The sequence below is a fragment of the Falco punctatus genome (genome assembly GCF_963210335.1).
Source record: "Falco punctatus genome assembly, chromosome: 14".
Taxonomy (NCBI): Eukaryota; Metazoa; Chordata; class Aves; order Falconiformes; family Falconidae; genus Falco; species Falco punctatus.
The window spans coordinates 12733704-12747405 of record NC_137594.1 but is presented as its reverse complement, the minus strand read 5'-3'; the positions used below and the strand labels follow the sequence as shown (position 1 = coordinate 12747405).

Here is a 13702-nt window from a genome sequence, read left to right as displayed (position 1 = left end):
TGTTCAGTATTTTGGACTCAGGAGATGGAGCTTCTGTTTTCAAGGTAAACTCTATAGTTCCTCCTCAATTCAGTCAGCTTGTCTCATTCATCCCTTCTTTAGCTAAAAAGAATTGGGATTCAAGGAGATGGTAGAGGAGTGGTTTTCAGTCAGTTTTTCTTACTCCAAACTGGAGAGAGGTTCATGATATTTGGACCTAAGCAAGAGATGTGTCTTAAAAGTCTACTTTCTATCTTTTTGGACAGTCACTTCAAATTTCAAGCTTGTTTGTCTTCTCAAACTGCAAGTTGGAACAGTGGCAGACAGACCCTCCTCTCAGTGTGACATGGACCTTCACTGCTCTTGACCTTGACAAACCTTTAACAGAATTCTTCAGGATTCAGAACAGAGGGTTCCCATTTGGGAAATTAGAACTTAGATTTTTTTAGAGAGGGGAGTTATTTCTGGTTTGGGGAGGAACTGGGAGGCCTGGGAAGTAGATTGTTTTCTGATATTATCAGAGCACTTAAGGCAATATCTACTGAAAAACATCCAGCTAATACACCTTTTTCCATTCCACCTAGGATCTTCTGCTGTACCCTACTAGTAGTAAACCCGTTCACAACACAAACTAATGATTTTTTTCTGCTAGAGACATGTATCATACAAGCAAGAAGAGTTGCTGAAGTCTGTTCTTGCAAGATTTGAGCTTTCCTTTGTCTCCCACACATTATTTATTGAATTGTATATTCATCTGGCTTTGTGGGTGTACTTCAGTAATGATCCTTACCCACCAGAGAAATTCTTTAAGGATCTGTATCAGAGTTTCTTCAAAGCCCATGTACGTAACTGAGAAACATGGCTTGACTGTTCAGCCGGCTAATAAGAATGTGATGTAAAGATAAAATGAACTTGAGCACCCTACTTGCACGTGGAAATAAAAGAAAAAAGTAGAATTATGCAGGCTAGTGAAGAGGTTAGGTGCTGAAAGAAAACCCCTTTATTTCCGTTTGAGTTTTTTTGTTTGGGTTTTTTGGCACTAGTTCTGATTTAAACAGCTCCAACCTTGGTGTCCCTTCGTGATTTTGCTGTTCCCTCATTTGGGGAGTGCACGAAGGCTGCATGATAGGCTGGAATGGAAAAACAACTTATATAAAAAATACCATCCCTCTTCCCAAATGTTAATATTTTAACCCAAATCAGTTCCGTTATTCAGCAAGGGAGCAGGAATAGGGCTGTTTAAGTCTACACACTTACATCTCAAAAATACTCAAACTGTGCACTTCCAGGCACACATTTTCCTATGTTAAATCAGTCATTAGCCTTTGTCTCTGCAACTATTAATTTTTCAAGAGTGAGTTTCATTCTGGAAAGAAAAAATGATTTATTTATTTTTTTACAACTGCTTTTTAGTCATTTGGAGAAGTTCCAAATTATTTCTTAACACATCTGGTCGGTATCTGTTTGTTTTACCATCTCAGATCCTTCTGAAAGTATGAGTGGATTGGATGATAAAGAGAATGTAGATGCTTCAGAAGGCCTTTTGCTTTCCTTACCTATATTTGCCAGTTTGAAACTTGTCCTTTCTCAGTGCTCATCGTTTCCTTTGATTTGATCCATTCCACAAAGCAGTGAAACTGTTGCGTTCAGCAGTTCCCACATTTTATCACCTTTTGCTGTAACACAGAATTTTAACCCAACTGCAGAAAGAAGGGAAGTCTGCATAGACAGAAAGAATAGGTTTTCTTAAAATTTTAGTAATTCCAGTAAAAGGTAAGGGGAATACAGAACGGCATGTTAAATAAACTACACCTTTATTATCTCTGTGTCCGTTGTCATTTTGCTCCAAATACTTTAATAAAAGTATTAAATATTTACAGCTATTTAGAAGTATTACTTTAAAACGTTAATTTATGTTTCGTAATTCAATTGTGCTGAAATTATCTGAGGACTCCTTACAATGCTGAATGCAACTCTAAAATAATGGATATTGTTCCATATAGGAAATAAGTCTTCAGTTCAGAAGCTGTATAGATGTGATGTATGCGACTACACAAGCACAACTTATGTTGGTGTACGAAATCACAGACGAATTCATAACTCAGATAAGCCATATAGGTAAGTGTCTCAATATGCCTGGTTTACTTATTTTAATTAAAAAGGATACTTAATTGCTCATGCATTTTTGAAGATAATGTTAAAGAATTCCAATTACATAATTTTACTGCAAATTTGAAGTAGCCACGCTTGCTGGTTGACTCAAACTATGCAATTAAGATTTGCTAACTTTTCCAGGATGCATCTTTTGCTGTAATAGTCTACTGCTTGTTTTGTTTGAAGCATTCAGATGCGGAAAGAGAAATAATTACATTTTAATATTGAACTTTGGCCAACAGTAATAATATATTTCTTGAACTCCATGCACACTTAAGTTCATTTTGGATTTGCTTTAGTGCAAAGTGTTCTCCATTGTCATATTGCTACTTTGCACATTGGCTGCTACAGTGTGGCAAAATTCTGCCCTTTGTTTTGTCACCAGTCCCCTCATCTTTCTCACAGGTTTCAAACCATATTAACACAATCACTTAGAATCAGATCTTATAACTTTTCTACAAGGGAGTTATATGGTTTTCTATAGAAAATTTGATATATAAAATCACAGGTAATAGTATAGCTCAGGTCCCCAGCAGAAAAATAAATCATGCATTTTTCTATTGGTTCCTGCATAAATTCCTGCAAATTCAATCTATGCTCATTCAGTGTGGATCTCTGTCCCTCTCTAGTGGCTGGAAAGTAGATCTGTGTTAATAGAATTTTTGAGCTAATGTACTTCTATGTTTTTAATACAAATTTTGAAAACTCAACACCTTGAAATGCTGAGCACAGCCAAGGACTTTCTCTTTTGGATAAACAAACACGGAAGACGTGTTTTATTTTGATTTGTGTATTATAGTGATATCCCATAACACTAGCAAAAATTTGCAAGAAGAGCAAATGTGGAATACAAATAGATATTTTTTTTCTCCTCAGAATCTTCCCTATTGCTGTTATTTGTAACTTAGTGGGGCTGGAACAGCAGATACTGTAGAGGGTCTTGTATACGGTAGTTTTCTGAATTGGTGTTAGGCAGCCTGTTTGATTTAGGTACCCTTGAAAATTTTCCATTGGTGATATAGACTGCTCCGTACTAAATGTAAGCCCACTGAGCTGGCTTGCTTTTCTGATTATTTTTTCATAAGCCACTTAGACAAATCGGCAGACTTGATAGGATGCTTAAGCCACAGCCTAAAAACCATAAGGTTCCAGTATTCATAGCATTTCTCCTTCTGAAACATGTATTCCTCGAGCCTTTCATAGTATCATATAGCAACCTACTATACTGCTGTCTTATTTATAGCGGTAAACATATTTTATTATTTGTTCAACAAAAATTGCTGGAAATTAAACTGTATAGCCTTCAGTGATGCATTTTTGTAGATTTGATACCTTCTGGATTTTAATCGTGCACAATTAAGTCCTTTCAAAAATCAAGTGAGTAATCTCAAGTTAAGTAGCCTGCAGTCTTGAACTCTTTCATACCATAGACCAGACTTAGTAAATATTGGACGTTTTACCATTTCAGAAAAAAGAAACAACTGAAGTCCCTAACAAATATGCAGAGTTCTAGCTGAACTTGATGGCTACTGTTTCATTATGTTATATGCATGAAGCTTGTGTGGTAGTATATTGGTATTTATGGGTAGCATAGTATTTGTGTAATACTTCAGGATCTAAATCCATGGATCTAAATCTAGATCCAGCCTGACTGTTTTATTATTGTTTTTGTACAAAAATATTGTCACAGAAGTAAAAAAATAAAAATTTAAACAGCATGGTGTGACATCCTTAGGGCACTTGAATCTAAACGTGTTGATCTTATCCCTGACTTCTGTATCAGATACAATGCTCTGAAACTTAGACGTTTTATTTCTAAATAGATAGTTTGGCTTTTTAAACAAACATGGGTGTTGCTTTAAGTAGAACATTTATTCTTGAGGAACAAGACTCACTTCTAAATACACTATGTCCCCTATAGCTCTTATGGTCATATTCCACCTTTGCATAACATATCCAAGCAACTTGAATCAGGGCTGCATCACTTCAAGTGCATCCATCTCCCTTGTACTTCATGTTGCTTACCAGTGCTTAGAGGTGCACAAGATAGGTGTCAGGAAGGAACAGAGTCCATGTGCCTAGTGATTCTTGCTCAAAAGTGGAGGGTTTTTTGGGCTGCAAGTGATTCTCATGGTCCAAAAAATGAAACAATGTCATCGCTTGGACTTCTGTAAATATTGCTAGTTTTTAACTGTAGTCTTTCCAGATAGCTTTGCTTTCTCATAGATTTTTATTTCTGGAATAGTGTTAGCAGTTAATTGTCAGATTAGTTTACTTGTTGTTGTCTCTTTAGATGTCAAGTATGTGACTTCGCCACCACAAATATGAATAGCTTGAAATGCCATATGAGGCGCCACCCCCAGGAGCATCAGGCAGTGCAGCTAATGGAACAGTACAAGTATGTAACAGTTCTAATTTGGCAAAACGCTGTGATAGAAGTGATTTTGCTATGTTAAGATACAAAGCAGGGTTCATATTCTGTTCTCTTCCCTCCTAGATTCATTCTTTGTTCCGGTGACTTTTTTTTCTTCTTTTTTTTTTTGAGCGAGAGAGAGAAGGAGATTTGATGTGGCATCCCCAGGTGATGTTTATGCTAGCTAATTAAATGCATCCATGACCTCCCTTTGGTACAGTATTCAGCTTTTTCTATCCAGGATGCGGTGGTTGCATATAAACTGCCTATTGCAAGTAGTTTCTGGACTGTGTTAATTGCCAGAGCGTGCCTGGAATTGTTTGGGAGGATGCAAGTGCCAAAACCATGCCAGGAGCACCTCTAACATTTAACGTTATAGACTGTTGAATTCCAGTACCCAGGAATGTTCTCTGACTTCGTTTAATATCCTAGTCTAGGCATGGCCTTTGCATATACATATTAGTTAGAATCTAGATTGGCATCACACTGCCCTAGTTAAGAATTAGTATGACTAGTCGTTATGTTTAAGTGATAAGCGTTCTTTATAGTCTGTCCATAGGTATGTGTGTTCTATATATATACACACACATATATGAGAAAATTGGCATAAATACATGCAATTGTTTACTACTAATTTGCAACAAAAAATAAAAGCTGAGAAAGTAAAGAGAATGAGGAATGTTCTGAATGTTTCTTTGTGGAAGATTTTACAGACAATAGGAAGAATCCAAATAAATTACATTCAGATAAGGGTTTCTTCTCAAGAAAATCGGCTTCTACAACTTCAGAGTCCTTCCACTGCATTTTTCCTATTAGAACACATTAAGTTCTATTTTCTCTGCTGTCATACTTCATACAGTATTGTTGAGTGCTCTTAGTATTACCAAAGATTACTGAAAACCTCCACACTTTGGTCCCTGCATCCCTGAGGAAGCAGTCTATCAAGAGCTGCAAGATAATTGTTTCCTCAGTAGATCAATTTAGGATACACTTGAAGAGTAAATTTTAATAATTCAACACAGGTCAACCAGCAGGGCAAATCATGCTATAGAATTAAAAGAGTTCTACTGCTAAACTCAGTGATAAATAATTTTGTTTCTCTGGGAATGTCTTGCATATACAGTAACTATACATTAAGTACGTGATCATAAAGAGCAGGCAGTGCATCATGCTAAAAGCTGTTGAGTTTCTGTGTCTTTGATTTGAACTGAATGCTAAAGCAGTCAACAGCACTTGGCTCATGACACTGTTCTCAGCAAAGTAAATCTGATTAGTAAATCACCTGAGTAAATTAACGTACTTCAAAAAATGAGACTGTAATTAAAAGGGGGTAAAAACAAACACTGAATTCTTGCTACATTCACCGTGTTACCAACCCACTGACCAAACTGTGTTAATGGCACAGGAAAATAATACATATAATAAGACTAGTGGAATACATGTGTGTATAGAATGGAATTAAGATTATTTGCTGATCTTTGTGTTTTGCAAAAAAATATTTTCACCTAATTTTATCTACAAATTAACTATAAGGTCTGCCTTTTATCTTATTTTTAATGATGTCATTAATTTGTAACAGCCTTATTAGAAATGTTAAGATTCTCAACCCGAATGTGAACTTGCCTATATTTGAAAGCATCCGTTTTCTTTATAAGGCTTCAAATTAGAAGGAAAAGAGAAAAATAGGATAGTACATTCCAAATCAAGTAACAGAGAAAAGTGAGCTAGAAGGATACGCTTGTTGTTCCCCAGCAAGACAGAGTTATGTGGCTGCATGAGCAAGGTAACGTACCATGCCTTCACCTAACTTGTCAGGGTTGTGCTGTTCTTCACCGTCTTCTGCTGACCAGAACTAGTTTCCTATATATGATTATTTGGAAGGCATTTAAGGACTGTATCCTGCTGTCATTAAGAGAAGTTGTAAAATCATACTGAATTGTATGTATAACACAGTTTTATATAGGCCTTCTCATGGTTCCAGGTTATATTTCTGAAAAGGTCTTAAAAATTTACAAAAACTTATTAGTATAGTAGTCATTTTAACAGATGCATCATAGTGTAACATACCGGGATCACATTGCTTGAGCAAAAAACATCGTGCTCTCATTGAGATAGACTGAGGTGCATTCCCAGCTATTCACTAGAACAAGGTCACCTTCAGTTGATCCTGGTCTTTTCCATGTGATTTGAGAAACTGAAGACTTCCAAAGTAGCAGGTAGCTAAGTAAAGTAGGTTCCTCGTCCAATAGACAAGGAGCTACACTGTCTTTACCATGAGTACTGTTCTGCTCTGGAGTAGTGTCATGCAGTATCACTCATCTCTTTCATGCAGAGGTGACTAATTTACCATCTTAGAAAACACTGTTAAAAAAACTTCTTCTGTTGTATGTTCATGTATGAAAAAAGTCCTATGGGATTTGATCAGTCCTGAGTTATCTGTGTCTGTAAGTACACACTACATCTCTATGTAAATAGGGCATGTTCTTCAAGGTTTTGTTCTTTACTGTGTAAGACGCTGTTTTATAGGGAAACAGATTATTTAGTCTTGTGTTACCCAAGCTGATGGAAAACTCTATGGACAAAATTCTCACCTGTCTAAATCTCAACCTGTGAATATATTCAGAATCGAACTGGACACTGCTGTTGGCAACCTGCTGTAGGTGATCCTGCTTGCACAGGTGGATTGGACTAGGTGATTTCAAGAGATCCCTTCCAACTTCAACAATTCTGTGATCCTTAAATAAACTAATATATACTACACTAGAAAACTTTGTTAGCTCAATTAAAATTATCAGTGCTAACTACAGAGCTCCTGTGTGGTTCAGAGCAATGGCAAAACGAGCTGCCTACCGGCCTGCCATGTGCCACACCAATGAACTCCATGTTTCTGCAGTTGTCAGAACTACTGCATTTTTGCAGTACTTAAACAATTTTAACAGGCCAAACAGATAAGGTTTTAATACAGTTGTTCAAGAAGTCAGAAAAAGCAAAGTAAAAAATTCTCAGACCCTAAAGATAGTCTTACATTTCAGGATGAAACTTTGCAAACTAACTTGACTTAGTTACGAAAAGGAAAAGAGGGACCAAGAAGACAATTGACATGTATCTCTTTACTTATCCTTTTGGAAGAACTAATCCATTACTAAACAAATAAAATTTAACTTCTAAATGTTTTTCTTTCTCATTCTCCACTTTTTCCTAGATGTTCTCTCTGTGGATATGTCTGCAGCCATCCTCCATCCCTGAAGTCCCACATGTGGAAACATGCAAGTGACCAAAATTATAACTATGAACAAGTGAACAAGGCCATTAATGATGCAATTTCACAAAGCAGCAGGTATGTCTGATTTACTTTCAAGCCCTATCATCTAGAATTTTCAAGGGACCCAACTCTGATCCAAAATAAAGTTCCTGTCAAAAAGCAACAACTGTAAGTTTTTGTATTTATTTCGGTTTTTATTATTATTTCAGGTTTCAAGGACAGCTTCCTGACAAAACCTTATTAGAAGGCACAGATGAAAGTACGGTACCTATACTAGGAAGTTCAGACAACTTGGTGTCTTCTACAGAGTCTATTAACCAGACTACAAATGAAATTTCAGGTTCTGATGAAAATGAAAAACCTAACTTGATGAATACCTCATGCAGTTTAGAAAAGAACTCCACTCTACCCTATCTTGGCACAGAATATTGTGTTCTTCTCTTCTGCTGCTGCATTTGTGGTTTTGAGTCTACCAACAAAGAAAATCTGCTGGATCATATGAAAGAACATGAGGGTGAAATCATAAACATCATTCTAAATAAGGACCACAGCACAACTCAGAGCACAAACTAGGTGAAGCAGTAAGTTAAAGTGAGGGTTTCCTGGAGTGAATATTTTCTTTCTTTGTTAATTTTTGCCTGAGAAGCTTTCTAAGGAGAAGAATTGCAAGGAAAATTTGATTTCCCATGGTGAGTCTTTGTTTCAGTAGGAGTACAAAATTTTAACCAGGGACCGATGAATCATTTAAAAGATAAATATGAGTGGGGAAGATCCATTTTAACCTGTTCTTTCTCTTTATGGTGCCAAGAATGTAGAATTGTTGGGGTTTTCTTTTATTGTCAGGTACTAGTCAGTAATAATGCATTAGCACCGTACGTTAAAACCCAAAGGTATGAAAGCTTTGTATCAATTGAAAAGCTTTTTTCCGCCTCCCTCTTTGTTGTTATCCAAGTATTTCAGCAAAGAATTTTTTTACCCTCTTTTTTGTGAAACTGGCAACAGACCAGATAAAAATTTTAAACTATGATCTCCTAAACCCCACTGCCTGGATTCTGGAAGGTAGGCAGAGAGGAGGCGGGTGAAGGGCATGTGTGTGCTTGCATGCAGACATAGGCGTTTCATTTTTTCCAATCTATTTTTAAGGCCTTACAAACTCCAAGTTGTCCTTCAACAAAGACTGCTATCTTTTCTCTTGATTTAGAGCACCAGGAGCTGAGAAGCCTAGAAGCATTTTGCTAATAACTTTATCTGATTGGATCCTAACTAAAAAAATTATACTTTTTGGAATGATAGTGTGTAAAAGATCCTTTATAATGATGACCTACTGTTTCTTAATGGTTTTCTTGACACATTCGGCAGAAGTATTTAAAAAAAAAAAAAAAAAAAAAAAAAAAAGCAAGCTTATCATATGTCACTTTTAATTTGTGGTGATTACTTTTGCAGTATATATGAGCAGTGTTTTTTAATGAGAACGAGATATTAACAGTAATCACCACAAAGTGATGTAGATTAAAACTTTGTAGATTGCTAAAGGTGTAGGTGAGCTTGAAGTGGGATTTTGAGAAATGCCTACGTGCTTTGGAGTTCTTTGAAATCCCACTGGCTGTCTAAAATCCTCACTTGTCTGGCAGAGCTGTAACTGTAGAAGTAATTCACTGAAAGATACAGTAATCTTCCTGTAGAAAATCATATTTTTTTAAAAAAAGGCTAACTGTATTTTAAGCGAAAATTTATCCAGTCACTTGTAGAATAAATTTTACTAGTGCATATAATAGGGATTCATAAAGGGAATTAGGGATTACTTTGTTTTCTGAGGAACGCATAGAAAACTCCCTTTTAAAGCCTTTAGCTTCTAAAATTACAGTGCCTTTTTTTTCTTTTACAGTTACAGCAGTTTGCAGTACAAGACATTAATCTATGTATCATTTCAGAATATTATCATACTGGCTAATTACTGGCAACTTTGTTGAGGTTATTTGTAAAAGTTGGCTCCTTAAGTTGTTTGAAATATATGCTTCAACCAAGTGAAGTAGTAGCACTTCCAAAGAAGCCCTTTAGCAGCTAGATTTAAACTTTCTAGTTCAGGTATGTATTTCTGCTTTTGAAAAATGGCAGATGTACAGAAGCATGCCTAGTTCCTGACATGGGGATGGAGTTACCTGATTTTTAGTAGCTCACTACTTTAAAAATGACTTACTCTTAGAAAAACAGTATTTTACAGTTATTTTATTTACACTTTAGTTTCTGCTAGCAGAAATAAGCTACAACTGTAAATCTAAGAAGGTGGCATATGTAGTGTACAGTCTATTGCACTATCGCTGACTAGAAGTGGCAAACAGAAGAACAAGTCATTACAACTTTAGGAACCAGCACAAAATCTAAAGGCCTAGGGGTAAAGGCACTAGGATTTCAAATACATTTGATGATTTTTGTTTTCATGTGATTTCCTCCATTTGATTTGTTATTCTGGGTTAAATATCTATTATTTTGTTTATAAATTAGATAGCGGAAAGTACACATTTTACTTTAAAAATTGGTCAGGGTATAATATCAAAGCATTTTTGTGTCAGATATTTGAGATATTTTAAATACATATGTGAAGTAAGTATACATTCTTTTCAGTTAAAAGTTATTTTTCATATTCCTACAGATGGATTTTACGTTTGAAAAACATGATTTATTGACACGATCTCAAATTCAGTTAGAGATAGTGAACTTTTAATGGGTTATTCATGCTGTCTTAGAGATAGTAAACTTTTAATGGGTTATTAATACGGTGTTATTGACACCAATATTTTACCTTCAATATAGAATTCATGTGAAAAGAGTACATTATCTGGAATATATCTCAACTTTCTCATTCAGGGATCCCATTTGTTGAAAAAAAATTAAAGGTACAATGAGATCCATAGTAAAGGTAACCTACCAGTCAGTATCCACAGAAACAGTATTTTGCCACATTGTTATTTTTGTGTAAAGGGATTATTATGTTAAAGCTGCTCAGCTAGTGAAAGATAGAAAGGTGAAAAACTTGCATTCATAAGCTAAGGAGGAGATGGCAGTGAAGTAAGACTTAAAAAGCAAGTAACCTTGAATCTAAATTAACAATTGTGGTGTATGTGCAAGCCACGTTTGCAGCATCCAGCATAATGCACCAGGACTCACTGTAATGGGATTACTAAACAGGATGCATCTATTCACAGTTGTTCTTTGCCATCTTGTTCCTTTTTTTTCACCATGTGTTCCTATAAAATAGTAGAAAGTTAGTTGCCTCTAAAAACCGTTATCAATCCTAACAAATGCCAGCAAATAATTCTTTCCCATATGCAGAGATTTTTTTAATTTTTTTTAACTGTTTCCATGCTGCTTGCCATTAGTTACCCACTCACAACTCCCATGAACTTTATCAGAAGTTCTGCATGTGAAGTTAATTATAGACTTAGTTTTTCTGAAAGCAAATTATTCCTCAGGTTATCTGCTTTAGAAAGCGTATGGTTGGCTTGATTGCATGTTATGTAAGGGGTTTTAAGCACATTTCAAAGTCACTAACACTGCAGTCTTCCCCTTTCTTTAAGCTTTTAAAATACTTTTGGATCTTCTGTCACAGCACTATCAGATGATCAGCTATTCACTTGCTGTTTGTTTAAATTAGATTTTATTCTGCAATACGATCTGTAACTTGCAGCTTTGTTTTAAATGCCTGTACTTCTACTAAAGAGAAAACTTCATTTGTACTAGGCTGTACTGATAAGTAGGTGCATATTTCATCTTTCCGATTTGTGCTTGGCCTGGGAAAATAGAGTGGGATTCAGTCAGAGTTATTGTATTTTCCTCTTTCAGAAGCCCTTATTTAATCATTTTCAAAAATGTACAGTTGGTGCTCAAAGTAACATTTGTTAAGATATATTTAATAGAAATTTACATTTGCATTTGATATTCATGGACATGGGTACATGTATTTTTTTAAGAAAAGGTATTGTAACACTATGGCACTGCTTTTCTAGCCAAAGTATAAAAAATTTAGAAAACTGACATGTAAAGACTGCAGTTAATTCTGATACTGTATCTTATTAAATAGGATGACTGTCATTTTATAAAATTATCCAGCACATTAAGCTGCATGCCTTAAGCTCTCTCTAGGATTGTGTTCCTGATAGACGACTGTTTGGAACTATGAAGCAAAGTCTGTAGTACTACTTTAACTACCTTCTGAAATACTGTACAATGTTAGAATAATTTATTTTGCTTTACAGGAGTTTGTCACGTATTGACTTTAATATTGTATTTTGGTAATAAACTTTTTTTGTTAAACACTTTAGTCACTTTTATTTGACTTGTATAAAATATGAATATGGAAAATTCAAACATTGAACTAGTGTTCAGAGATTTGGGAATCTGTTTAAATCAGAAAGTATCTGAAATATTTCACTGCCATTTCTCACTCTTGTGTCAAGTTATTACAGTTTTAATATTGTTAATACAAGTTTTATAGAAGTAACTGTAGTGGTGAAATATGAGACTATTAAGTCAAAATATTTGTAAGCCTTCATGCAGTTATGATGGGACAGTGCTGAAGGACAGAACTGCACTTTCAAAATCCATAATGAAGCTAGCAGGAATTTTTTCCCTAATTTAAATGGAGTGAAAGCCTTATGCAGCTTTTATTCAGGTAAGTGATTGACTCTTCTTTATCCATCACATAAGCTAAAACATACCTTGCAACCTAATTTTTAATATATAGCATATTTCTTGGCCTTGCTGAGCTTTTCTTCCCATCTTTTTGTTTGCTTGGGTTTTTTTTTTTGGGGGGGGGAGGGGGCGGGGGGAAGTCAAACTCAGTTGCTGCTGCTGGCCAAGGAGAGAAAAGAGAAAGTACTGCCAGAGTATCCATTGCTGGTATTATCATGGTTTACATCTACATAAACAGGCAATCTTTTTTCATTTTGTTGTTGTTATTATAGCCCTGGGCCAAATACAGTGAAGTAAGAAAAGCTGGAACTACAAATGGGTTTAGTTGCAATGCTACAGAATGCTGTACCGCGCAGCTTTTTCACATTTTCTCTAATGCAAAACCTGAGAAAAAAAGTCCCTGTGGTGTAGGATGTGGCATGCAGGTATTACCCTGTTCACCGGGCTAGAATACTTTGCTTGCTTCAGCTTAATGCAGCAGAAGAGCCTTGTCAGAAGTTACTTGCCCCCCCCCTAAATAACCTGGTCATGTGGGATCCACCTGATACCCCAAGACACCTTATCACCTTCCCTGCTTACGAGCACTGGCCAGCCCAGCACAGGGCTGCAGCTGCCCAGGGAAAGGGCACCGTGCCTGCTACTGGGAGTTGCAGCTTTTGCAGAAAGGGGACTGGACACGCAGCTTGCTGGGATAGAGTTGCACTGACCTAACGTCTGATGGTTGTAACGCTCCTGGGAATTAGGAGAACAGGGGGTAGAGCCCTGCCACACAAGTGGGATTTGAATCACTGTCCTGTATCTTTGGCACGTATTTATGGACAGAATTATTGCAGAAAAGTTAACGCACCGTGCTACTGGGGTTCTTTGCAATCCCTTCTAGGCATGTTTGGAAAAGAGCTGTCACTTGGAGCCACTCAGAAAGTGAAACGCTATTAAATACTGACTTCACCCAATATTACCTCAGTTAAAAAAAAAACAAAAACAAAAACACAGAATTGGTAAAACTAAGATGGTTTTGCCCAAAAGCAAAAGTTGAGATGTTGATAAAGGCTTTACGGGGATTTTTTTTTCTAAAATAACTATCTTGAAAGACACTACAAATAAAATTTACAGTAAAGAATTAGTGTGTGGGTAGGTTGTCCCTGTGCAGTAGGAAACAGTCCAGTGCTGCAGTTTTCTGCTACAGAGGTAAAGGTCTTCCCCTC

At 36.1% G+C, this 13702-nt stretch overlaps 1 protein-coding gene across 5 annotated transcripts in view; it reads left to right on the top strand.

Annotated features, from left to right (window-relative positions):
• ZNF507 (zinc finger protein 507) overlaps positions 1-12121 on the top strand; it is a 29506-nt gene extending 17385 nt beyond the window's left edge. For 4 of the 5 annotated variants that reach the window (XM_080365064.1, XM_080365065.1, XM_080365067.1 and 1 more), the window contains 4 exons: positions 1983-2097; positions 4427-4531; positions 7749-7883; positions 8018-12121. In XM_080365064.1, the coding sequence (XP_080221190.1) occupies positions 1983-2097; positions 4427-4531; positions 7749-7883; positions 8018-8381 (719 nt within the window). In that variant the 3' untranslated portion in view covers positions 8382-12121. The remainder of the gene's footprint in view (positions 1-1982; positions 2098-4426; positions 4532-7748; positions 7884-8017) is intronic. The other variant, XM_080365068.1, reaches the window with a different exon arrangement.
• Positions 12122-13702: the final 1581 nt, after the last annotated feature.